Source organism: Caretta caretta, chromosome 1 (assembly GCF_965140235.1).
Source record: "Caretta caretta isolate rCarCar2 chromosome 1, rCarCar1.hap1, whole genome shotgun sequence".
Classification (NCBI taxonomy): Eukaryota; Metazoa; Chordata; order Testudines; family Cheloniidae; genus Caretta; species Caretta caretta.
Window position 1 is genome coordinate 213,582,400 of NC_134206.1, and position 25,205 is coordinate 213,607,604.

General features: G+C 44.9%; 1 protein-coding gene across 4 annotated transcripts in view; it reads right to left on the bottom strand.

Moving 5' to 3' along the window:
• EPHA1 (EPH receptor A1) overlaps positions 1-25,205 on the bottom strand; it is a 68,622-nt gene that overhangs the window by 37,124 nt on the left and 6,293 nt on the right. For 3 of the 4 annotated variants that reach the window (XM_075120092.1, XM_048821653.2, XM_048821661.2), the window contains exon 2: positions 17,339-17,406. Coding sequence is in view for 2 of the 4 variants with exons in the window: in XM_048821653.2 (XP_048677610.2) it covers positions 17,339-17,406 (68 nt within the window). In the remaining 2 variants the exon portion in view is untranslated. Of the gene's footprint in view, positions 1-16,892; positions 16,961-17,338; positions 17,407-25,205 lie in introns of those variants that run through there. The other variant, XM_075120093.1, reaches the window with a different exon arrangement.

Here is a 25,205-nt window from a genome sequence, read left to right on the forward strand (position 1 = left end):
AATTTAGAGAAAATGCAAGAGGTTTGGGCTTCCCTGGGCAAGTGTGATTTTATGTCAGGAGAATGGCTGGGAGATAAATTTGTTCAGGGGATTATCAGTAGTGAGCGGAGCAGCAAATCAGTAAAGGCAGCCTTTGGAGAAGACTGGTCTTGGATCTGAACTCTGGCCATTGCGAATCATTGGGAGAGCATTAGACACATTTGATGATTTAACTCTGATAACTGGCGATTTTAAAATCGAGATTGGATGTTTTTCTAAAAAAATATGGCTCTAGCCTAGTTCAGAGAGGAATTAATTCAGGGAAGTCCTATGGTCTGTGTTATACAGGAGGTCAAACTAGAAGATCACAGAGGTCCATTCTGGTCTTAGTATCTACAAACTGCATAATGCTGCTCTACACAGGCATACTGAACATTCTGATCATAGAGCAATATGGAGCCGGAAAGCAAGACTTATAAAGATTTCAGCCCTTTGTTTTCACTGACTTAGGGCTTGTCTACATTACTCACTGGATCGACGGGCAGCAATCGAGTCAGCGGGGGGTCAATTTATCGTGTCTAGTCTAGACGCGATAAATTGACCGCCAAGTGCTCTCCCATCGACTCCCATACTCCACCGGAGCAAGAGGCGCAGGCGGAGTTGATGGGGGAGCGTCAGCAGTTGACTTACCACAGTGAAGACACCACGGTAAATAGATCTAAGTACGTCGACTTCAGCTACATTATTCACGTAGCTGAAGTTGCGTAACTTAGATCGATCCCCGCCCCTACTGTAGACCAGGCCTGAGGACTAGCACTGGATATATTCAGGTTTAAAGACATTCTAGAATTGGTATGTTCACAGTGGAGGCAGATCAAGAAAGATGTGGAATTAGGAATCAGATTTCTTTTGGCCCAATCCTTCAATTTGTCTAGGTCACTCTGGACCCTATCCCTACCCTCCAGCATATCTACCTCTCCCCCCAGCTTAGTGTCATCTGCGAACTTGCTGAGGGTGCAATTCATCCCATCATCCAGATCATTAATAAAGCTGTTGAACAAAACCAGACCCAGGACCGACCCCTGGGGCATTCTGCTTGATACTGGCTGCCAACTAGACATCAAGCCATTGATCACTACCCATTGAGCCTGACAATCTAGCCAGCTCTCTATCCACTTAATAGTCCATTCATCCAATCCTTACTTCTTCAACTTGCTGGCAAGAATACTGTGGGAGACTGTACCCAGAGCTTTGCTAAAGTCAGTATATATATCACATCCACTCCCAAGTCATGCTTCTGTCAACCCTCCCCTCATCCCTACAGTGAGTACCTTAGTGTAGAGAAAAAAGAATGAGGAGTACTTGTGGTACTTTAGAGAATAAAATTTATTTGGGCATAAGCTTTTGTGGAAAATCCACTTCATCAGATGTATGGAGTGGAAAATACAGTAGGAAGATATATATATATATATATATATATATATATATATATATATATATATATACACATACACATATACACAGAGAACATGAAAAGATGGTGGTTGCCTTACCAACTCTAACGAGATAAATCAATTAAAGTGGGCTATTATCAGCAGGAGGAAAAATCACTTTTATAGTGGTAATCAGGATGGCCCATTTTAAACAGTTGACAAGAAGGTGTGAGTAACAGTCGGGGGAAAAATTAGCAGGGGGAAATAGTTTTTAGTTTGTGTAATGACCCATCCACACCCAGTCTTTATTCAGGCCTAATTTGATGGTGTCCAGTTTGCAAATTAATTCCAGTTCTGCAGCTTCTCGTTGGAGTCTGTTTTTGAAGTTTTTTTGTTGAAGAATTGCCACTTTTAGGTCTGTAATTGAGTGTCCAGGGAGGTTGAAGTGTTCTCCAATTATTTTTCGAATGTTATAATTCTTGACGTCCATTTATTCTTTTGTGCAGAGACTGTCTGGTTTGGCCAATGTACATGGCAGAGGGGCATTGCTGGCACATGATGGCATATATCACACTGGTAGATGTGCAGGTGATTTCTCCCCTCTTGCCTCCTCAGCCCACAGCAAAAGCAGTTCATTTTTCACTGAGCTGAATATTTATTATGAGGAAGAACATGGCATTTCCCACCTGGTACGGATGAGGAGCAGCAGGAGTGGAAGAGTGAGAAGGCAGAAGGAGGAGATGGTATGATGGGATAACATGATTTTGGCAATTAATTAATCTTTAAATATTCATGGTAAATAGGCCCAATGTCCTGTGATGGGATGGGATCTGAGTTACTACAGAGAATTCTTTCCTGGGTATCTGGCTGGTGAATCTTGCCCATATGCTCAGGGTTCAGCTGATCGCCATATTTGGGGTCGGGAAGGAATTTTCCTCCAGGGCCTCTTCCAATCTGCCCTGGAGGTTTTTCACCTTCCTCTGTAGCATGGGGCATGGGTCACTTGCTGGAGGATTCTCTGCTCCTTGAAGTCTTTAAATCATGATTTGAGGACTTCAATAGCTCAGACGTAGGTGAGAGGTTTATCGCAGGAGTGGGTGGGTGAGAGTCTGTGGCCTGCATTGTGCATAATGGTCTCTTCTGACCTTGATATCTATGAATCCATAAGAAGTGTTTCTATTTCCACAGCCAGTCGCTGTTGATTTTGCAAGTCAAACAAAACCCTGCCAGTGTTTTATCCCAGGTTTTCTAACTTCCTTGCAAACTTAGTCCAGATGAAGGAGCTGCAAACGTGACAAGCCCCATACATTAACAGCAGGTGGAATCACAGAAAGCAACCCCACCCAGGACTTCTTAGCGAACCCCCCACCTACACACCCCTTGAGTCAGTCCTTCCACTCAGAGCCATATGGAGACAGACTCATCAGCTGGGGGACAGACAAATATTAGGTATAGAATTTCCACAGGTTATTTCCCCTGCAATCTATCAATCTATCTCAGTCTTATCTGGAATGAGCTTCAACTGGCTAGGTCTCTGCAAGCCCTTATTTCAGGAAGATACTGAGAAAGCTGATTAATTGCACTGTCTAGGTATGATGCAAGACACAGAGCTGGTATTTAGCTGCACAGGGAAGGCAGCACAGCCCACAATGCTTCCCTATCTCCCCTAATGACAGTGTCGAGGTGTTCAGCAGGAGTGATTATACAGCCCTCTGATATCCTGCTTGTGAATGCCCTCAAGGCAGACGAGCAATCAGCTAATGCTACCCTTTGGGACCTCTCAGAAAGGGAAGGATTTTACAGGAACACTGTCTATCCTTGCCAAGGTCAGCAGGCATGTAAACAATACTTGGTAGTCAGTGGTATCAAAGACTGCTGACAGGTCATGGATCAGTGATCTTCACCTATCACTACAAGAAAATCATTGACCAATGCAGTGCCTCTGCAATGCCTGGGATTGAACACCAGACTAACAGGGAAGAAAGAGAACACAGGGAACTATAGCCTCACTTCAGTCCCCAGCAAAATCATGGAGCAGGTCCTCACGGAATCCATTTGGAAGCACTTGGAGGAGAGGAAGGTGATCAGGAACAGTCAGCATGGATTCACCAAGGCCAAGTAATGCCTGACCAACCTGACTGCCTTCTATGATGAGATAACTGGCTTGGGGATATGGGGAAAGAAGTGGATGTGATACATATTGACTTTAGCAAAGCTTTTCATACAGTCTCCCACAGAATTCTTGCCAGCAAGTTGATTGGATGAATGGTCTATTAGGTGGATAGAGAGCTGGCTAGATTGTCAGGCTCAATGGGTAGTGATCAACGGCTTGATGTCTAGTTGGCAGCCGGTATCAAGCAGAGTGCCCCAAGGGTCGGTCCTGGGTCTGGTTTTGTTCAACATCTTTATTAATGCTCTGGATGATGGGATGAATTGCACCCTCAGCAAGTTCGCAGATGACACTAAGCTGGGGGGAGAGGTAGATATGCTGGAGGGTAGGGATAGGGTCCAGAGTGACCTAGACAAATTGAAGGATTGGGCCAAAGGAAATCTGATGCAGTTCAACAAGGACAAATGCAGAGTCCTGCACTTAGGAAGGAAGAATCCCATGTACCGCCTCAGGCTGGGGACCGACTGGCTAAGCAGCAGTTCTGCACAAAAGGATCTGGGAATTACAGTGGATGAGAAGCTGTATATGAGTCAGCAGTGTGCCTTTGTTGCCAAGAAAGCCAACGGCATGTTGGGCTATATTAGTAGGAACATTGCCAGCAGATTGAGGGAAGTGATTATTCCCCTCTATTTGGCACTGGTGAGGCCACACCTGGAGTATTGCGTCCAGTATTGGTCCCCCCACTACAGAAGGGATGTGGGCAAATTGGAGAGAGTCCAGCAGAGGGCAATGAAAATGATTAGGGGGCTGGGGCACATGATTTATGAGGAGAGGCTGAGCAAACTGGGCTTATTTAGTCTGCAGAAGAGAAGAGTGAGGGGGAATTTGATAGCAGCCTTCAACTACCTGAAGGGGGGTTCCAAAGAGGATGGAGCTAGGCTGTTCTCAGTGGTGGAAGATAACAGAACTAGAAGCAATGGTTTCAAGTAGCAGTAGGGAAGGTATAAGTTGGATATTAGGAAACACTATTTCACTAGGAGGGTGGTGAAGCACTGGAATGGGTTACCTAGGGAGGTAGTGGAATCTCCTTCCTTAGAGGTTTTTAAGGCCCAGCTTGACAAAGCCCTGGCTGGGATGATTTAGTTGGTGTTGGTCCTGCTTTGAGCAGGGGATTGGACTAGATGACCTCCTGAGGTCTCTTCCAACCCTAATATTCTATGATTCTATGAACAGCGGCAAAGAAAATCTGACAACTCTGTCTACTGCTGAAGTTGTCCTATTCACAGATTCCAAGGCCAGGAGGGACCATTGTGATCATTGAGTCTGTCCTCCTGTGTAACACAGGCCAAACGACCTCACACAGTAATTCCTGCACCAAGCCATAACTTTTCACAACAGTAATGGCTGGAGTTAGCGGTACTGACTTGCTCACCGTTTTGTGACTCTGACCAGGTTCAGGTGACTGGGATGAGGTGCACACCCTTATTACCAAGTGTCAAAATGAAACTACAGTAGAACTTCAGAGTTACAAGCACCAGAGTTAAAACCTGATCGGTCAACCACACACCTAATTTGGAATTATGATTATCATACTATCTATGATTCTATGAACTGGAAGTACGCGATCAGGCAGCAGTAGAGACCCCCCCCCCCAAAAAAAGAAAAAAAAAGGCAAATACAGTACAGTACTGTGTTAAACATAAACTACTAAAAAAATAAAGGGAAAGTTTAAAAAAAGCTTTGACAAAGTAAGGAAACTGTTTCTGTGCTTGTTTCACTTATATTAAGATGGTTAAAAGCAGCATTTTTCTTCTGCACAGTAAAGTTTCAAAGCTGAATTAAGTCAAGGTTCAGTTGTAAATTTTTGAAAGAACAACCATAACGTTTTGTTCAGAGTTATGAACAACCTCCATTCCCAAGGTGTTTGCAAAGTTAGCAAAATTGGACTAAATGAAACCTCCTTCATCCTGAAAGGTAAACGGTCAGGAAACTGAAGCCGGTGGCAGCACTTCAAAGCTTTCACGGAAGTAAGTAGCACTGCAGAGAAACCAGAGAGGCCAAATCCTCCACACCACTACATGGGGCAGACCCCGAGCCACTGAAGGCCCAAGGCCTGCCATACTCTCCAGTGGGAGCACAAGGGTACTGCAAACCACCCAACAGAGCCATTGAGAAATCAGCAAGATACTGTGATCCATGCAAGAATGTCAGTTGGAGAAAATATATTTTAAACCACAAGAAACTAGCTGATAGGTGAGAGCAGAGCCTATGTAATAATGCTAAGTCATGCAAATTTGAAAATTAAGAGAAGGACTAGAGACCAAATTATTTGTGAAATAACTGATGACCAGGTCAAAATAAAGTTTTTTGTGAAAAACTGACTGTGAAAAATAATAGGGTAGTTGCAGGGCTAGTGAGAAGTTGTGCTTCCCAAATGGAAGCATTAATAAGTAGCAAAACAACTGAAGTGCATTTAATTAAAGATGTATACAGAGGTATAAAGATAGAACACAAGGATAAACAGCAGAGTGTGCAGTAAATGTGGAAGCAATTGCAATACCACACACAGATATCTAGAATAAGGAATATAGTGTCAAGCATGCAATAAAAGCAAGAATTGTGCAAGTGTCACTCACAACAGACTGCAAATAAATACAGTAGCCAAATATATTCATGAACATTGACCTGGATGATGCAAGCACAGTTGAGCATCTTAATACATTTACCAAAAAAAAAAATCTATAAGTGTGGCATTTTATGGTAGACACTGGAGTTGAGTTGCAATGTAATCATAGCAAACATATATAAAAAAATTAGTGATTGTTCAATGCTGAAGTTGAAAATGTCATGAACACAAAAGAAGCCCATATGGCAAAATTACATTGGCATATCAATAGGCTCAGATACCACTCTGTTTAAAATAGCCGAACAAGAAGAACTGGAAGTCCCCTGTGTGCTTGGGCTGAAAAGCAGACTGAAAATGCAGCTAATCAGCAGGTATATAACTTGTCTACAGGAAGCAGAATGTGAATGAATAATAAAACACATGAGACTTCTCATCACCCTTGATCCAAAATTGATGTTAATCTATTTCTTTTAAAGAAAAAAATTACTGTAGCTTTTAAAATTGTGTTATTCTACAACACACCAAGTAGCAGGATAATAAATGTGTTGTAAATCAGTTTGCTTACTTTTAGGATTCCAGATGAATTCATAACAGATATCTTGAAGTATATCAGTTCAAGTATCCCATGCTAATCTGTACAGTTTAGTGTGCTAGGAGAAAAGTCAAGACAAATAATAAAGGAGTTGATTTAAAGAGTCCTGATGAATTCAAGGGATCTGTCTTTAGTTAGCATTGTGAGAATATCACAACAGACTTCACAATGCTTTACTGGATTCACTAGCTCAGAGACTCATAGATACGACAAAATATTTCTAAACTCCTTGATAAAAGACAATTAACTTTGAAATAGTTATGAGCTATAGGCCCCATCTCGACAGGCCCAGAAAGTTCTGTTTTTCAATCATGTTTGCTTAAAATGGGTTCTTAACAGTCATTGAGATGCAGACTAACACACTTTCATACATTTTAGCCTGTGACTTAGACCTCGCCCAGACTAGGATTTAAGGTTTGACAGCATGCTAGCTACCACATACATCCTTTAGAAGTCTATTGTAGAGAAGGAGTACTTGTGGCACCTTGGCACCTTGGTGCCACAAGTACTCCTTTTCTTTTTGCGGATACAGACTAACACGGCTGCTACTCTGAAACCTGTCATTATTGTAGAGAAGACACTGCCCATGTAAGTTAAAGCTTAGCTTGCCCACTAAGCTTTAAACATGAGTTTTGCATGTGTTAAAGGAAACAATGTCTACACTAGATATTTTTAAATGTGTTAGTTAGCAAGTTAGCTAGCACATGCTAACATCACACCTTGAAGTCTAGACAAGGCCTTGTCAAGTACTGAGTGCTTTTCAATCACATTAAGCAACTTGACTGAAGAAAAAAAAAAAACCACACCTTTTTGCCCATTGTGGTCAAAACTCAATAACTGAAAAAGGTACAGTTCTGTTCCCACAGACAATCTCCTCTCTAAACCCAAGTGACCGTATCCACAAAGTAAACTGAAAATTCCTCCCAGCGAGAAATGCTTGCTGCCTCTATAGCTAAGCAGACAGATGATGACTTGAAAGCTCCAGGTTATCCACCACTGATGACGCCTCTGCAGATTGGGTGGAGGCAACAAATCGTTTCTTTGCTCCTGTATAGATGTTAGCTTTCAAACATTCTTTATGTCACAAGTCAACTTAATTTGGGCCACGGTTTCACCACAAGGTACTCTAACCATCACCGCTCCCGAGTCACTTGTGGCAGCCCATTCTCCTATCAAAATTACCTCAGAGGACAGAAGAGGGTGAGAGGTCTTTTTATGTGTCATTGTGCCAAAGACACAAAATTACGCTCCGACCAGGCCATCAAAAGAGTGGTCTGTCAGAATTCATCCTCAAAGTCATCCAAAAGCAACCTGGTTTCATTAGCTTCTGAGGTAAGATCCGTATAATAGGTTCCATCACTTCAGTGAGAGACCTGAGCCCTTGACCATGAAAGAGAGGGTAATAGCTAGTCCATGACAAGAGTATAACTCTACTCCTCTCCTCCTCTCTTATCCACATATGTCTAGCTATATACCCCAAATCAGTAACATCCAAGATGGCCAGCGGTCTTGAGCTAATCCAGAACAATCACCAGGATGGATAATCACGTCACCCAGAATAAACAGTCTCAGCAACTCCTAAAACCACTGCCAGAGGAAACTCAAATCATCTCAAGCAGAGCCTGTGAACATGTGTGGCGTGGCCAATACACCAACACTGTCCCCATCCGAACTCCAACCATATGTCTTACACACAAGACAAGCACATTCACACGAATCCAGTTTGGAATGGGAGATCCTGCATTTGAGAACAGCAGTTACCACCAAATCCTCATCCTCCTTCCAGTCCTTTAGCTATTAATCAAGCTGCTTAAGCTATTCATTGTTAACCTAGCCATTTTTATTCAAGAATTTTATGAACTGATCCTGATTTGCTTGGAATATGTTATTTCCAATTTTTTGGAGGAATAGCTTTCAAACTGAATTGTTCATGAACTGTTTGTTTCAACAACATAAAAACAGCCATACTGAGTCAGACCTATGGTCCATATAGCCCAGTATCCTGTTTTCCAACAGTGGCCAATGCCAGATGCTTCAGAGAGAATGAACAAAACAGGCAGTCATCAAGTGATCCATCCCCTGTCATCCAATTCCAGCTTCTGGCAATCAGAGGCTAGGGATACCTAGAGCATGAGGTTGCATCCCTGACCATCTTGGTCATTGATAGTCTAATAGTCATTGATGGACCTGTCCTACATGAACTTATTTAATTCTATTTTGAACACTGCTATGGTTTTGGCCTTCACAGCATCCTTTGGCAACAAGTTCCACAGGTTAACTGTGCGTTGTGTGAAGAATTACTTCCTTTTGCTTATTTTAAACCAGCTGCCTATTAATTTAATTGGGTGACCCCTGGTTCTTGTGTTAGGTGAAAATATAAATAACACTTCCTTATTCTCTTTCTCCACACCATTCATGACTTTATAGACCTCTGTCCTATCCCCTCTTAGTTATCTCTTTTCCAAACTGAAAAGTCCCAGTTGTGTAATCTCTGCTCATACAGAAGCTGTTCCATATCCTTAATCATTTTTTGTTGCCCTTCTCTGTATCTTTTCCAACTTTTATATATCTTTTTTAAGATGGGGTGACCAGAACTGCACACAGTATTCAAGGTATGGGCATACCATAGATGTATATAGTGGCATTATGATATTTTCTGTCTTATTTTCTACTCCTTTCTTAATGGATCCTAACATTCCGGTAGCTTTTTTGACTGCCGCTGCACATTGAGAAGATGTTTTCAGAGAACTATCCAAAATAACTCCAAGATCTCTTTCTTGAGTGGCAACAGCTAATTCACAGCCCATCATTTTGTATGTATAATCGGGATTAGGTTTTCTAATGTGCATCATTTTGCATATATCAACATTGAATTTCATCTGCCATTTTGTTGCTCATTCACCCAATTTTGTGAGATCCCTTTTTAACTCTGTTTTAAACTTAACTATCCTAAGTAATTTTGTATCATCTGAAAATTTTGCCATCTCATTGTTTATCCCTTTTTTGAGATCATTTATGAGTATGTTGAACAGTACCGTCCCCAGTACACAAACCGCTATTTACCTCTCTCCATTCTGAATATCGACCATTTATTCTTACCCTTTGTTTTCTGTCTTTTAATCAGTTACTGATCCATGAGAGGACCTTCCATGTTATTCTATGACTGCTTAATTTGCTTAAGAGCCTTTGATGAGGGACCTTTCAAAGGCTTTCTGAAAGTCCAAATACATTATATCCACTGGATCACCCTTGTCCACATGTTTGTTTATCCCCTCAAAGAAACCTAATAGATTGGTGAGACATGATTTCCTTTTACAAAAGCTATGTTGACTCTTCGCCAACAAATTATGTTAATCTATGTGTCTGATAATTCTGTTCTTTACAATAGTTATAACCAATTTGCCTGGTACTGGAGTTAGCCTTACTGGCGTATAATTGCCAGAATTGCCTCTGGAGCCTTTTTAAAATTTGGTGTCATATTAGCTATCCTCCAGTCAAGTGATACAGAAGCTGATTTAAACGATAGGTTAGATATTACAGTTAAATGAGAAATTGCAGAACTTCTGAGTTCCTTCAGAACTATTGGGTGAATACCATCTGATCCTGGGTGACTTATTACTCTTTAATTTATCAATTTGTTCCAAAACCTTCTCTATTGACACCTCAGTCTGGGACAGTTCCTCAGATTTGATACCTAAAAAGAATGGCTGAAGTATGGGAATCTCCCTCACGTTCTCAGCCTTGAAGACTGATGCAAAGAATTCATCTAGCTTCTTCGCAACAGCCTTGTCTTCCTTGAGTGTTTCTTTAGCACCTCGATCATCCAGTGGCCCCACTGATTGATTGGCAGGCTTCTTGCTTCTGATATACTTTAAAAAAAATTATGCTGTTAGTTTTTGAGTCTTTGGCTAGTTGCTCTTCAGATTCTTTTTTGGCCTGCCCAATTAAACTTTTACACTTGACTTGCCAAAGTTTATGCACCATTCTATTTTCCTCAGTAGGATTTAACTTCCAATTTTTAAAGGATGCCTTTGCCCATTGTTTTTGTGTTTGTGGCAACTTTTCATCTATTCACATTACAGTTATTGAGAAATGATCAAGCAAATCCCTGCAATCTTGTTGGTAGAAAACCAATACAGGTTAGAGATCAGGGAGTTCCATAAATGAAAAGTAATCAAACAGTCATGGAGCAGTAACCATAGAATACCCTCTCTCAGCAAGTCTCAGCTCAATTCCCTTTCAAAATAGTCTCTCACCTCTCCTATTTCACTAGGCCTCTATTAGTACCACCAGTACAACCATGGAAGTCTTTTCAATGCACATTGCAGTTAAGTCACTATCACTCTCCGCTGTATGGTACAGGACATTTTGTAAGTAGGCAGGCTAAAAATACAGTTTGTGTTTGTTGACTGTTCTGTAAAAGTCTCCATAAAACCCATCTGGCAACCTGGATTTCTCAGTGGTCTAAGAATATTTGCTGTCCAATATGCACAGATGAACCTAGTATTGCCAACCCCATCTGTTCAAGAATCATGAGATTTCAAAATACATGGGCTCTTCTCTTTGCCTGTGATTTCTGAGCCTTTGGGATACAAGTGGGTCACATTCTCAAGCATTTCTCTGCAACTGCAAGGGCTAGAAACTTTTTTAAAATGGAAGGTGAGATATTCATGCAATCTCTTGATGCAAGCAGCTGGGGCATTGGGAAACTCCCCCCCGCTCCCTCCCACCCCCCTTCCACCAAATATTGTGACATGTGGCAAAACCTACTCAAAAAATAACTTTGCCACTAACAGACAGAGTTTGTTCTCTCTACCCCACTTCATCTCCCAAATCCCCTTACCTAATCATTTTAACCGGCACTCCTCACTCCCTGCTGCCTGATCCTAGGCTTTTCTTTCAACAGTTGGGGCTGCACACCTCCTCTTCAGAGTCCAAGAGTCCAAAGTGGGGTTTATATTGCTACCAATCTACTGGAGTGGAACATTTGGATTCCATACTCCCCATTAGCCAACTGGGAATATTGTATTAGTCAAAGCCACATGGTGGTGGCAAGGCAGGCGGAAAGACTGAGAAGTGTTACTGGCATAACTATTTTGGTTAGAGGCGTGATTTTTTTTTTAAAACAAAATAGTAATACTGGTAAATGTCCTAGTGTGGATGCAGTTTTGCTAACTTATTCTGCTTCTTAAACTGGAATAAGTTATACTGATACAAGCACATTTATACGGATATAACTGTGATCACACTGATGGGGGGGCAGGGGATTGCACAGGAATTGTCATGCCCTGTAATTGCATTCCCAGCTCCCAAGAAACATAGAGAAGGGGCATTATTTTAGTTGCTGCAGCTACAGTACAAAGACAGGCTCTTTGGATAGGCATTGCCAAAGTTGGCTATCCAGGCTTATCCTATGCAGATGAAGATATTATCTTGGTGCCAACTAGTGAAACCCTTCCTGTGGTAATGGTATGTGGCTATGTAGCACTTCATTTTACGCATAGTGCATCTTTAAACTTTCTGAAGAAATCTGCTATTTTGTGTGCAGTTCAGATGCCACACATTACGGAGAAGACAAAAGACCATATCGTCTTTTCATAGAGTCTTTATTTTTGTTCTCTTATTTTGGTGAGGGGTTGGGTTTCCTTGATCTAAAACAAAAGTAATTTTATGGAGCGTACACAATTGCTTTGTTTGTACATAACAGATAAGAGCAGAAGAAAACCAAGCACTCAGTGAGACGTGTAAATGCCAGGTCAGAGTTTGTAGTGCTGGCAACTAGAAAAGTCATATTATGATTTGTAATAATAATAGATCTCAAAGCACTTTAAAAATGAGGTCAGTATCCTTATTCCCATTTTACAGATAGGGAAACTGAGGCACAGAGAGACGTGACTTGCCCAAGGTCACCCAGCAGGTCAGTAGCACAGGCAGAACTAGAACCCAGGTTTCCTGAATTCTAGTGTAAGGCTCTATCCCAGGGGTGGGCAAACTTTTTGGCCCAAGGGCCATATCAGGGTGCGAAACTGTATGGAGGGCTGGGTAGGGAAGGCTGTGCCCCCCAAACAGCCTAGTCCCAGCGCCCTACCCACCCCCACCCACTTCCCACCCACTGACTGCCCCTCTCAGAACCTCTGACCCATCCAACCCGCACCCCCGGCTCCTTGTCCCCTGACGGCCCCGACCCCTATCCACACCCCTGCCTCTTGACAGGCCCCCCAGGACTCCCATGCCCTATCCAACCCCCGCTGTTCCCCGACCCCTGACAGCCCCGCCTCAGAACCTCTGCCCCATCCAACCGCCCCCTGCTCCCTGTCCTCTGACTGCCCCCCCGGGATCCCCTACCCAACCCCCTTTGCTGCCGCGCACGCCGTCGCTGCTGCCCCCTTACCATGACGCTCAGAGCTGCAGAAGCTCGCAGCCCTGCTGCCTGCACGGAGCCAGCCGCACTACCTGTACTGTGGCATAACTGCAGGGGAGGAGGGACAGCGGGGGAGGGGCCCGGGACTAGACTCCTCAGCCAGGAGCTCAAGGGCCTGGCAGGATGGTTCTGTGGGCCGGATGTGGCCTGCGGGCTGTAGTTTGCCCACCTCTGCTCTATCCACTAGACGAGTGATCACCAACCAGTCAATCACGATTGATTGGTCGATCCTAGAGGAACCAGCTGGGGCAGAGCTCTTCTTGACCTGCTGCTCACAAACCAGGAAGAATTAGTAGGGGAAGCAAAAGTGGATGGGAACCTGAGAGGCAGTGACCATGAGATGGTCGAGTTCAGGATCCTGACACAGGGAAGAAAGGAGAGCAGCAGAATACGGACGCTGGACTTCAGAAAAGCAGACTTCGACTCCCTCAGGGAACTCATGGGCAGGATCCTCTGGGAGAAAAACATGAGGGGGAAAGGAGTCCAGGAGAGCTGGCTGCATTTTAAAGAATCCTTATGGAGGTTTCAGGAACAAACCATCCCGATGTGTAGAAAGAATAGTAAATATGGCAGGCGACCAGCTTGGCTTAACAATGAAATCCTTGCTGATCTTAAACACAAAAAAGAGGCTTGCAAGAAGTGGAAGACTGGACAAATGACCAGGGAGGACTATAAAAATATTGCTCGGGCATGCAGGAGTGAAATCAGGAAGGCCAAATGACACTTGGAGTTGCAGCTAGCAAGGGATGTGATGGGTAACAAGAAGGGTTTCTACAGGTATGTTAGCAACAAGAAGGTGGTCAGGGAAAGTATGGGCCTCCTACTGAATGGGGGAGGCAACCTAGTGACAGAGGATGTGGAAAAAGCTATTTACTCAATGCTTTTTTTGCCTCTGTCTTCACGAACAAGGTCAGCTCCCAGACTACTGCATGGACAGCACAGCATGGGGAGGAGGTAACCAGCACTCTATGGAAAAAGAAGTGGTTCAGGACTATTTAGAAAAGCTCGATGAGCACAAGTCCATGGGGCCGGATGCGCTGCATCCGAGGGTGCTAAAGAAGTTGGCTGATGTAATTGCAGAGCCATTGGCCATTATCTTTGAAAACTCATGACGATCGAGGGAGGTCCTGGATGACTGGAAAAAGGCTAATGTAGTTCCCAGCTTTAAAAAAGGGAAGAACGAGGATCCGGGGAACTACAGACCAGTCAGCCTCACCTCAGTCCCTGGAAAAATCATGGAGCAGGTCCTCAAGGAATCCATTTTGAAGCACTTAGAGGAGCAGAAAGTGATCAGGAACAGTCAGCATGGATTCACCAAGGTCAAGTAATGCCTGACTAACCTATTTGCCTTCTATGATGAGATAACTGGCTATGTAGATGAGGAGAAAGCAGGTGACATGTTATTCCTGGACTTTAGCAAAGCTTTTGATACGGTCTCCCACAGTATTCTTGCCAGCAAGTTAAGGGAGTTTGGGCTGGATGAATGGACTATAAGGTTGATAGAAAGCTGGCTAGATCGTCAGGCTCAACGGGTATTGATCAATGGCTCCATGTCTAGTTGGCAGCCGGTATCAAGCGGAGTGCCCCAAGGTGTCGGTCCTGGGGCTGGTTTTGTTCAATATCTTCATTAATGATCTGGAGGATGGCATAGATTGCACCCTCAGCAAGTTTGCAGATGACACTAAACTGGGAGGAATGGTAGAAACGCTGGAAGGTAGGGATAGGATTCAGAGGGCCCTAGACAAATTAAAGGATTGGGCCAAAAGAAATCTGATGTGGTTCAACAAGGACAAGTGCAGAGACCCTGCACTTAGGATGGAAGAATCCCATGCACTGCTACAGACTAGGGACGAAGCGGCTTGGCAGCAGTTCTGCAGAAAAGGACCTAGGGGTTACAGTGGACGAGAAGCTGGATATGAGTCAACAATGTGCCCTTGTTGCCAAGAAGGCTAACAGCATTTTGGGCTGTATATGTAGGAGCATTGCCAGCAGATTGAGGGACATGATCATTCCCCTCTATTCGGCATTGGTGAGGCCTCATCTGGAGTACTGTGTCCAGTTTTGGGCCCCACACTACAAGGAGGACATAGAAAAATTGGAAGTTCAGTGAAGGGCAACAAAAATTATTCGGGGGCTGGAGCACATGACTTATGAGGAGAGGCTGAGGGAATTGGGATTATTTAGTCTGCAGAGGAGAAGAATGAGGGGGGATTTGATAGCTGCTTTCAACTACCTGAAAGGGGGTTCCAAAGAGGATGGATCTAGACTGTTTTCAGTGGTAGCAGATGACAGAACAAGGAGTAATGGTCTCAAGTTGCAGTGGGGGAGGTTTAGGTTGGATATTAGGAAAAACTTTTTCACTAAGAGGGTGGTGAAGCACTTGAATGGGTTACCTAGGCAGGTGGTGGAATCTCCTTCCTTAGAGGTTTTTAAGGTCAGGCTTGACAAAGCCCTAGCCAGGATGATTTAGTTGGGGACTGGTCCTGCGTTAATCAGGGGATTGGACTAGATGACCTCCTGAGGTCCCTTCCAACCCTGATATTTTATGATTCTATGATCTCCCAGTTGATCGCGATCTCCAGTGGCGCCGCATAGCTGCTGCTAAGGCAGACTGTCTACGCTGGCCCCACGCCACTCCTGGAAGTGGCCATCACGGCCCTGTGGCCAGGGGTCTCTCTCTACGCACTGCTCCTGCCCACAAGCAGAACCACCGCAGCTCCCATTGGCTGGGAGAGCTGTGGGGACGGTGCTTGTAAAGAGGAGCAGCTCGTGGAGCCACGTGTCTTCTGCCCCTTCCCCCAGGGACCGCAGATGTGCGTTGACCCCTTCCAGGTCTCATGTGGAGCCAGGGTAGACAGGGTCCCTGCCTTAGCCTCGCAGCGCCCACTGCCAACCAGAGGCTGCCAGAGGTAAGTGCTGCCCAGAGGTAAGTGCTGCCCAGAGGGAGGCTGCACCCGAATGCCCAGCCCTGAGCCCTCTCCCGGAGCCAGATCCCCAAGCCTCACCCTGAGCCCCCTCCCAGAGCCAGCACCCCAAGCCCCCTTCTGCATCCCAACCCCCAGTCCAGAGCCCCCTCCTGGAGCCAGCACCCCATACCCCCTTCTCCACCCCAAACCCCCTGCCCCAGCCCTGACCCCCCTCCCAGAGCCAGCACCCTGTACCCTCTCCTGCACCCCAACACTCTGCCCCAGCCTGGAGCCCCCTCCTGCACCCAAACTCCCTCCTAGAGTTTGCATCCCTCACTCCCTCCTGCACCCCAACCCATGCCCCAGGCTCAGCCCAGAGTCCCACACTGCAAAACCCTTGGCCTCCACCCAGAGCCTGCACCCCAATTCCATAACCCAGCCGGGTGAAAGTGAGTGAGGGTGGGGGACAATGAGCAACGGGGGGTGGTGGGGAATGGAGTGAGGGGGCGGAGCTTTGAAGAAGGGGTGGGGCCTCAGGGAAGGCATGGGGGTAGATCCTTGGTTGCCCTTAGATTCAAAAGGTGATCTTGGGTGTAAAAAGGTTGGAGACCACTGCACTAGAACATACTGCTTCTCCATGGGGCAGTCTCTCAATTGACTGTTCACAGTCAATTAATAATCTAGTATATTCAGTTTATAACCCCTGAGAGGGAGCGAACAGAGAGTCCCACTTATTTTCAAATTGTTCCAGATTCTTCAAAATCATTAGGAAGTAGTTCTGTCGTGGGTATTTCAATGGGAGTGGGAAGCGCACACTCTACTTACAACAAGGGACAGGAGGAACTCAGGTGACAAGACAGGACATCAGTTTTATTCTTCTTCCTCCTGTATTTAGATTCAACATATGAATCCATTTGAAAGATTTCATATTTAAATACCAACTGCCAATAATCACTAAAAAGTAACAACAATATTATATTTCTTTAGTAATGGGATCCATGGCACTGAACTAACAGGGCAGGGCAGGACTTAGGAGCATTGGCAGAGCTGTGAGGGGAGCCTAGGACTGGAATAACAGGGCGGCTGCAGGGCAGGACTGAGGGGCATTGGCAGAGCTGTGTCGGGAGGCCAGGACTGAAATACTACGGGGAGCTGCATGGCAGGACTAAGGCTAAGACTAAGAGTCCCTTTTTGGGATTAATCCTTCATTTCTCTCCGTTTCTCTCCAATACTCCAGAGTTCTGCCCTTCCTTTCCCAGCATAGTACTCACCCCTGTTTCTGGAGGATCCGGAAGCCAGCCCAGTTCACTCTGTGCAGTGCTTGTGTCCAGGAGATTCACTGAAAGCCAAAAGGAAAGGATGAGAAACCCAACTATCACGGTTTTTGGAACAGGCATAGAGAGCCTTTCCATTTTGTCACTGCTTCTTAGCACTACTGCTTTTGACTTTCCCCATTCTATTCAATGTGACTGTATCCAGGTCATTCAGCAATGTCTGCAGCTCTGCCCCGCAATTCATAGCCACATCATCTCTCCCCAATTCCTTCTTCTCCAGCCAGGAAAAGAGCATCTTTCCCCTCCACTCATGCAACAGCATGGCTAGAGGGAGGATAGCAATAGATTGCAGTAACACTGCAGCTATCCAAAATTCTTTCCAATCCACAAACCTAGGCAGCAAAAAACCAAAGAGGAGCCCCCCCTAAAGCCCATCAGAGAAGGCTCCCTCTCAGTGCTCCCCCACCCCTCCTAAATGGGTAAGAGATACTGGGATGAATTAAAATGGGAATTCAATGCCCCAAAAACTGGCATGGTAATGGAACCTCTCCAAGAATCTCCCTTCAGAACAGGAGTAACAAAGCCAACAGGGGGATGAAAAGAGATAAGTGCTGAGGTGACTGAACAAATTACCACCAGAAAAGGTCAATTTGTGTTGCCTCAGGGAACTAGCCAGGGCTGGGGAAGGGAGAGCAAGGAGGGTCATGGGAAGGTGCTGTGTAAAGAGACCACATGAAGAGTGTAACCTCCACTGTATCAGTCACAGCAACCAGGAGCCTTTAGCAGCTAGTTCATGGATGTATCATCTCCCCTACATATGGAAAAACAATGAGGAGTCCTTGTGGCACCGTAGAGACTAATAACTTTATTTGGGCATAAGCTTTCATGGGCTAAAACCCACTTCATCAGAAGCATGGAGTGGAAAATACAGTAGGTAGGTATAAATACACAGCACATGAAAAGATGGGAGTTGCCTTACCAAGTGGGGGGACAGTGCTAACAAGTCAGTTCAATTAAGGTGGAAGTGGCCTATTCTCAACAGTAGGCCACCTTAATTGAATAGGCAGGAGGGTTTCGGTCAGCTATGTTTTAGTATCAACTGTCCACAACCACCCAGTTTCTCTCTCCTGTCCCTCTGTATTTCTGTGGGGAGGTGTTTTAACTCAAAGATCTCCTCCATGTGCAGGGATGGGAATAAGAAAGAAATTTACAAGCCTTATCTCAGCATTCACCTTCCTCCATATCCCAATATCTCCCTCACTAACCTTCCATCTCCCATCCCTCATACCCATGCTGTTCAACTCATCTCTCTCCTTTGACTTTTGTTACCCATGACCTCCACCTTTCATCCCTTCCCCTTTCAAATGCACTGCCTCAACTGCTTCATGCAGTAGCTAACTCAGCAAGCGTGCAAGGGCTGCAGAATGCAGTATTGCCACTTCTCGTGGTTTTCTCATGAGTCTCAAGCTGTTTGGTGTTTTTCTTAGTGTCTTGACTCCTGGAAAGCATGTGATTAGGTGAGAATCCTGCTTTCAGTTTAGTTTCCAACCTTCATGGTTGCTGTGAAAAAAATGAAAATGTGATCTGTGTGCACCCTAAAGTCTTGGGATCTAGAAGTAGGGCTGGCTCCAGCATTTTTGCTGCCCCAAGCGGCAAAAAAACCACAACTTGCCGCTGAACGGGGAGGCGGAATCCTGCCCGCCGAACACAGAGGCAGAGTGACGGTGTGCCCGCCGAATTGCTGCCGGTGAACAAAGAAGAATTGCGTTCCCCACCACCAAATTGCCGTCAAGAGCGAAACGTGCTGTGACGGAGTGGCCACCGAATTCCTGCCGCCTCCGAGGGCGGATTGCCGCCCCAGAGCCCGACATCCTGCCACCCCTTTACATTTGCCGCCCCAGGCACCTGCTTGGTTCGCTGGTGCCTGGAGCCGGTCCTGTCTAGAAGCCAGTCTCATGATTTTTTGAGGTTTGGCTCACGATTTTTGAATGCTTTTGTAGTTGGCAATCCTGAGGCCAGGCCTACACTATAAAGCAGGGGGTCTCAAACTGGGGGTCGGGACCCCTCAGGCGGTCACAGGTTATTACAGGATCATGAGCTGTCAGCCTCCACCCCAAACCCCGCTTTGCCTCCAGCATTTATAGTGGTGTTAAATATATTAAAAAGTGTTTTTAATTTATAAGGGGGGGGTCACACTCAGAGGCTTCCTATCTGAAAGGGGTCACCAGTGCAAAAGTTTGAGAACCACTGCTATAAAGCTTTGCCGGCTCTGTTGGCCAAGGTATGAAGAGGAGTGTTCCCTGATCAACAGAGCTGTGCTGACAAAAGTCCCTAGTGTAGATACAGTTATACCAGCAGAACTGCACTCTTCCATGTGCGGATCTTAAACATAAAAACATAAAAAAGAAGCTTACAAGAAGTGGAAGGTTGGACATATGACCAGGGAAGAGTATAAAAATATTGCTCGGGCATGTAGGAATGATATCAGGAGGGCCAAATCGCACCTGGAGCTGCAGCTAGCGAGAGATGTTAAGAGTAACAAGAAGGGTTTCTTCAGGTATGTTGGCAACAAGAAGAAAGCCAAGGAAAGTGTGGGCCCCTTACTGAATGAGGGAGGCAACCTAGTGACAGAGGATGTGGAAAAAGCTAATGTACTCAATGCTTTTTTTGCCTCTGTTTTCACTAACAAGGTCAGCTCCCAGACTGCTGCGCTGGGCATCACAAAATGGGGAAGAGATGGCCAGCCCTCTGTGGAGATAGAGGTGGTTAGGGACTATTTAGAAAAGCTGGACATGCACAAGTCCATGGGGCCGGACGAGTTGCATCCGAGAGTGCTGAAGGAATTGGCGGCTGTGATTGCAGAGCCATTGGCCATTATCTTTGAAAACTCGTGGCGAACGGGGGAAGTCCCGGATGACTGGAAAAAGGCTAATGTAGTGCCAATCTTTAAAAAAGGGAAGAAGGAGGATCCTGGGAACTACAGGCCAGTCAGCCTCACCTCAGTCCCTGGAAAAATCATGGAGCAGGTCCTCAAAGAATCAATCCTGAAGCACTTGCATGAGAGGAAAGTGATCAGGAACAGCCAGCATGGATTCACCAAGGGAAGGTCATGCCTGACTAAACTAATCGCCTTTTATGATGAGATTACTGGTTCTGTGGATGAAGGGAAAGCAGTGGATGTATTGTTTCTTGACTTTAGCAAAGCTTTTGACACGGTCTCCCACAGTATTCTTGTCAGCAAGTTAAGGAAGTATTGGCTGGATGAATGCACTATAAGGTGGGTAGAAAGCTGGCTAGATTGTCGGGCTCAACGGGTAGTGATCAATGGCTCCATGTCTAGTTGGCAGCCGGTATCAAGTGGAGTGCCCCAAGGGTCGGTCCTGGGGCCGGTTTTGTTCAATATCTTCATAAATGATCTGGAGGATGGTGTGGATTACACCCTCAGCAAATTTGCGGATGATACTAAACTGGGAGGAGTGGTAGATACGCTGGAGGGCAGGGATAGGATACAGAAGGACCTAGACAAATTGGAGGATTGGGCCAAAAGAAATCTGATGAGGTTCAATAAGGATAAGTGCAGGGTCCTGCACTTAGGATGGAAGAATCCAATGCACCGCTACAGACTAGGGACCGAATGGCTAGGCAGCAGTTCTGCGGAAAAGGACCTAGGGGTGACAGTGGACGAGAAGCTGGATATGAGTCAACAATGTGCCCTTGTTGCCAAGAAGGCCAATGGCATTTTGGGATGTATAAGTAGGGGCATAGCGAGCAGATCGAGGGACGTGATCGTCCCCCTCTATTCGACATTGGTGAGGCCTCATCTGGAGTACTGTGTCCAGTTTTGGGCCCCACACTACAAGAAGGATATGGATAAATTGGACAGAGTCCAGCGAAGGGCAACAAAAATGATTAGGGGTCTAGAACACATGACTTATGAGGAGAGGCTGAGGGAGCTGGGATTGTTTAGCCTGCAGAAGAGAAGAATGAGGGGGGATTTGATAGCTGCTTTCAACTACCTGAAAGGAGGTTCCAAAGAGGATGGCTCTAGACTGTTCTCAATGGTAGCAGATGACAGAACGAGGAGTAATGGTCTCAAGTTGCAGTGGGGGAGGTTTAGATTGGATATTAGGAAAAACTTTTTCACTAAGAGGGTGGTGAAGCACTTGAATGGGTTACCTAGGGAGGTGGTAGAATCTCCTTCCTTAGAGGTTTTTAAGGTCAGGCTTGACAAAGCCCTGGCTGGGATGATTTAACTGGGAATTGGTCCTGCTTCAAGCAGGGGGTTGGACTAGATGACCTTCAGGGGTCCCTTCCAACCCTGATGTTCTATGATTCTATGTATTGCTTGTTTTTAGGCTTGGAAGGATTAGATTTTTATTGGTCAGTGTTAGTAACAATTCACACAAACTGATAAAAAATATTTCTATTGAGAATTAAAATGTGCAGTTAGGCAAAGTAAGAAAAATGCTGCTTGAAAACTTTACTAGAGTTTGATTTAAGAATATTTACTTTTTATATTTTGCCATGTGATGTTGACAATTTGTGTTTTAGCAATTATAAAGCTTTAACTTTCTGAATCTCAACATCTACTGTCATTAAATAATTATTGTCTGACCTCCCCCCCTAATTTTCTACTACTGTGAAAATTTAAATTGACAAGCATTGAAAAACTGCTTAAAAATAAACATTGCTATTATCCATCAAAATGATCAAAAAATAAAACCCAAATCCTGCTAAGTCTACTGGTTTGTCTTGGGGTATGGGTTGTGTCCAGGAATAAACTATACCAGCAAAGAGTAGTTTTGCTGGTATAAGCTGCATCCTCACTAAGAGCACTTTGCTGGTATAATATTCCAGGTCAGCTATACCAGAAAAGGACTCCTAGTGTAAACCTGGCCTGAGAATTACAGTTTTGCAGCACATAGAAAAAACCCTGAAGATGCCCTGTCAAATTCCACTAGCTTTGCTCTGAGGGCCATATCCAACTGGACTGGGAAAGAACGGGGGGTGATAAAGAGCCATTTAAATAGCTGGAACCTCTCTCTTGCTTCCCCTGACTAGTTCTGTAGCTGGCAGGCAACACTGATCAAGGAGCAATGGTCTCAAGTTGCAGTGGGGGAGGTCTAGGTTGGATATTAGAAAAAACTTTTTCATCGTATTTTCCCCAGGAATTGAAATTTGGGGGGGGGGGGGGTGTTTGAATTTACGAAAGGGGGGTGGTGTCAGGGCCGATGAGAGGTGAGACTGTGAGGGTGAAGGCAGGCTGTATGTCACCACAGTAAAAACTGAAAAATGTTTCATGAACATTTTATTTAGATTTAACTCATATTTTAAAATCATCACACAAATTAAAGTTGGCTACTCAAGCCTTCTATGAAGCACTACATCTACATCCTTCTTGGTTTCTTGTTATAATTTTGCACAACTCTGTTAATGAACTTCTTGAATGAAATGCATTCATCTTTGGTGGCTTCTCGTGTGTCCGGTACTTCCATTCCTTCAAGTGATATGTTCATTAGTTCATTCACATGATCAGGCAGAAGGCGACTTCTTTCAGAACACAAAATTCTATTCAATGATGAAAAAGAACGCTCAACTGTGGCTGTTGTGACTGGGAGTAGCAAAAGATGAATTCCCACTTCTTTCAGCCCAGGAAACATAACACAAAGATTGGGTTGAGCCACTAGTGATGATAAAGAAGCATCTGAAGTCAAATCTTCATTCATTCGTCATATGATATTCCACTCTGTGTTCAAATTCTCTATTCTGTCCTGAGCAAATGGCAGCCCCATTGCTGGTAGCGCCTCACTCCACTCAACTGTCAGTGTTTTATAGGACAGGGATCTGTAAAAGCTACGTAGAAGTTGAGCAGAATCTAGAAGTCGCTGTTGTAGATTTTTAAGAATCAAGTCTGTGTACTTGTTCAGTTGTCTTAACAAACACTACTTGTCCTCTTCACTTAAGGATTCAATATAAATGCCTTCATTCGTCAACTTCTGGACTGAAGTCTTTGCTTCTTCCAGTACTTTTTCAATGGATAGCTCTCTGATCCAAATGTAGCTTCTATTGCTGAACAAAGATCTACTACTGTTGTAGCAGATGCCTGGATGGCATTGTTTAATAACCCAAGTGGTTTTAACAGTAGACTTACTTACTGTTCTTCACTTTTTCAACTGTTGAGTCTTTCACCACATGCTTCTAGCCAGTCAGTTGAGTTTCTTGCAGAAAGATAGTGAGCATTTGCTGGTCTTGTTCGGAACCAGTGTTCAACTTCTGGAAAAATCATGGAGCAGGTCCTCAAAGAATCAATCCTGAAGCACTTGCATGAGAGGAAAGTGATCAGGAACAGTCAGCATGGATTCACCAAGGGAAGGTCATGTCTGACTAATCTAATCGCCTTCTATGATGAGATTACTGGTTCTGTGGATGAAGGGAAAGCAGTGGATGTATTGTTTCTTGACTTTAGCAAAGCTTTTGACACGGTCTCCCACAGTATTCTTGTCAGCAAGTTAAGGAAGTATGGGCTGGATGAATGCACTACAAGGTGGGTAGAAAGCTGGCTAGATTGTCGGGCTCAACGGGTAGTTATCAATGGCTCCATGTCTAGTTGGCAGCCGGTATCAAGTGGAGTGCCCCAAGGGTCGGTCCTGGGGCCGGTTTTGTTCAATATCTTCATAAATGATCTGGAGGATGGTGTGGATTACACCCTCAGCAAATTTGCGGATGATACTAAACTGGGAGGAGTGGTAGATACGCTGGAGGGGAGGGATAGGATACAGAAGGACCTAGACAAATTGGAGGATTGGGCCAAAAGAAATCTGATGAGGTTCAATAAGGATAAGTGCAGGGTCCTGCACTTAGGACGGAAGAACCCAATGCACAGCTACAGACTAGGGACTGAATGGCTAGGCAGCAGTTCTGCGGAAAAGGACCTAGGGGTGACAGTGGACGAGAAGCTGGATATGAGTCAGCAGTGTGCCCTTGTTGCCAAGAAGGCCAATGGCATTTTGGGATGTATAAGTAGGGGCATAGCGAGCAGATCGAGGGACGTGATCGTTCCCCTCTATTCGACATTGGTGAGGCCTCATCTGGAGTACTGTGTCCAGTTTTGGGCCCCACACTTCAAGAAGGATGTGGATAAATTGGAGAGAGTCCAGCGAAGGGCAACAAAAATGATTAGGGGTCTGGAACACATGAGTTATGAGGAGAGGCTGAGGGAGCTGGGATTGTTTAGCCTGCAGAAGAGAAGAATGAGGGGGGATTTGATAGCTGCTTTCAACTACCTGAAAGGGGGTTCCAAAGAGGATGGCTCTAGACTGTTCTCAATGGTATCAGATGACAGAACGAGGAGTAATGGTCTCAAGCTGCAGTGGGGGAGGTTTAGATTGGATATTAGGAAAAACTTTTTCACTAAGAGGGTGGTGAAACACTTGAATGGGTTACCTAGGGAGGTGGTAGAATCTCCTTCCTTAGAGGTTTTTAAGGTCAGGCTTGACAAAGCCCTGGCTGAGATGATTTAACTGGGAATTGGTCCTGCTTCGAGCAGGGGGTTGGACTAGATGACCTTCTGGGGTCCCTTCCAACCCTTATATTCTATGATTCTATGATGAACAAGTGACAATGCACTTAACATTGGCCTCCAGTTTGCAGTGTGTGGTATCTCTTGCTTAAATAGAAAGTATGATACCACAGCCACGTTTGTTCGCATGAACTGTGTTGTGTCTTCAGCATTCTTAACAGCCTCATTAAGTACTTCTAAAATTGGCTTTGAAAGTGGACTTTTAAGGCTTTCTGCATGTTGATGCACTCCAGAGGCATGGTGTTTTGCAGCCTTTTCACATAGTTTGTCAGCATTGGCTTTGCT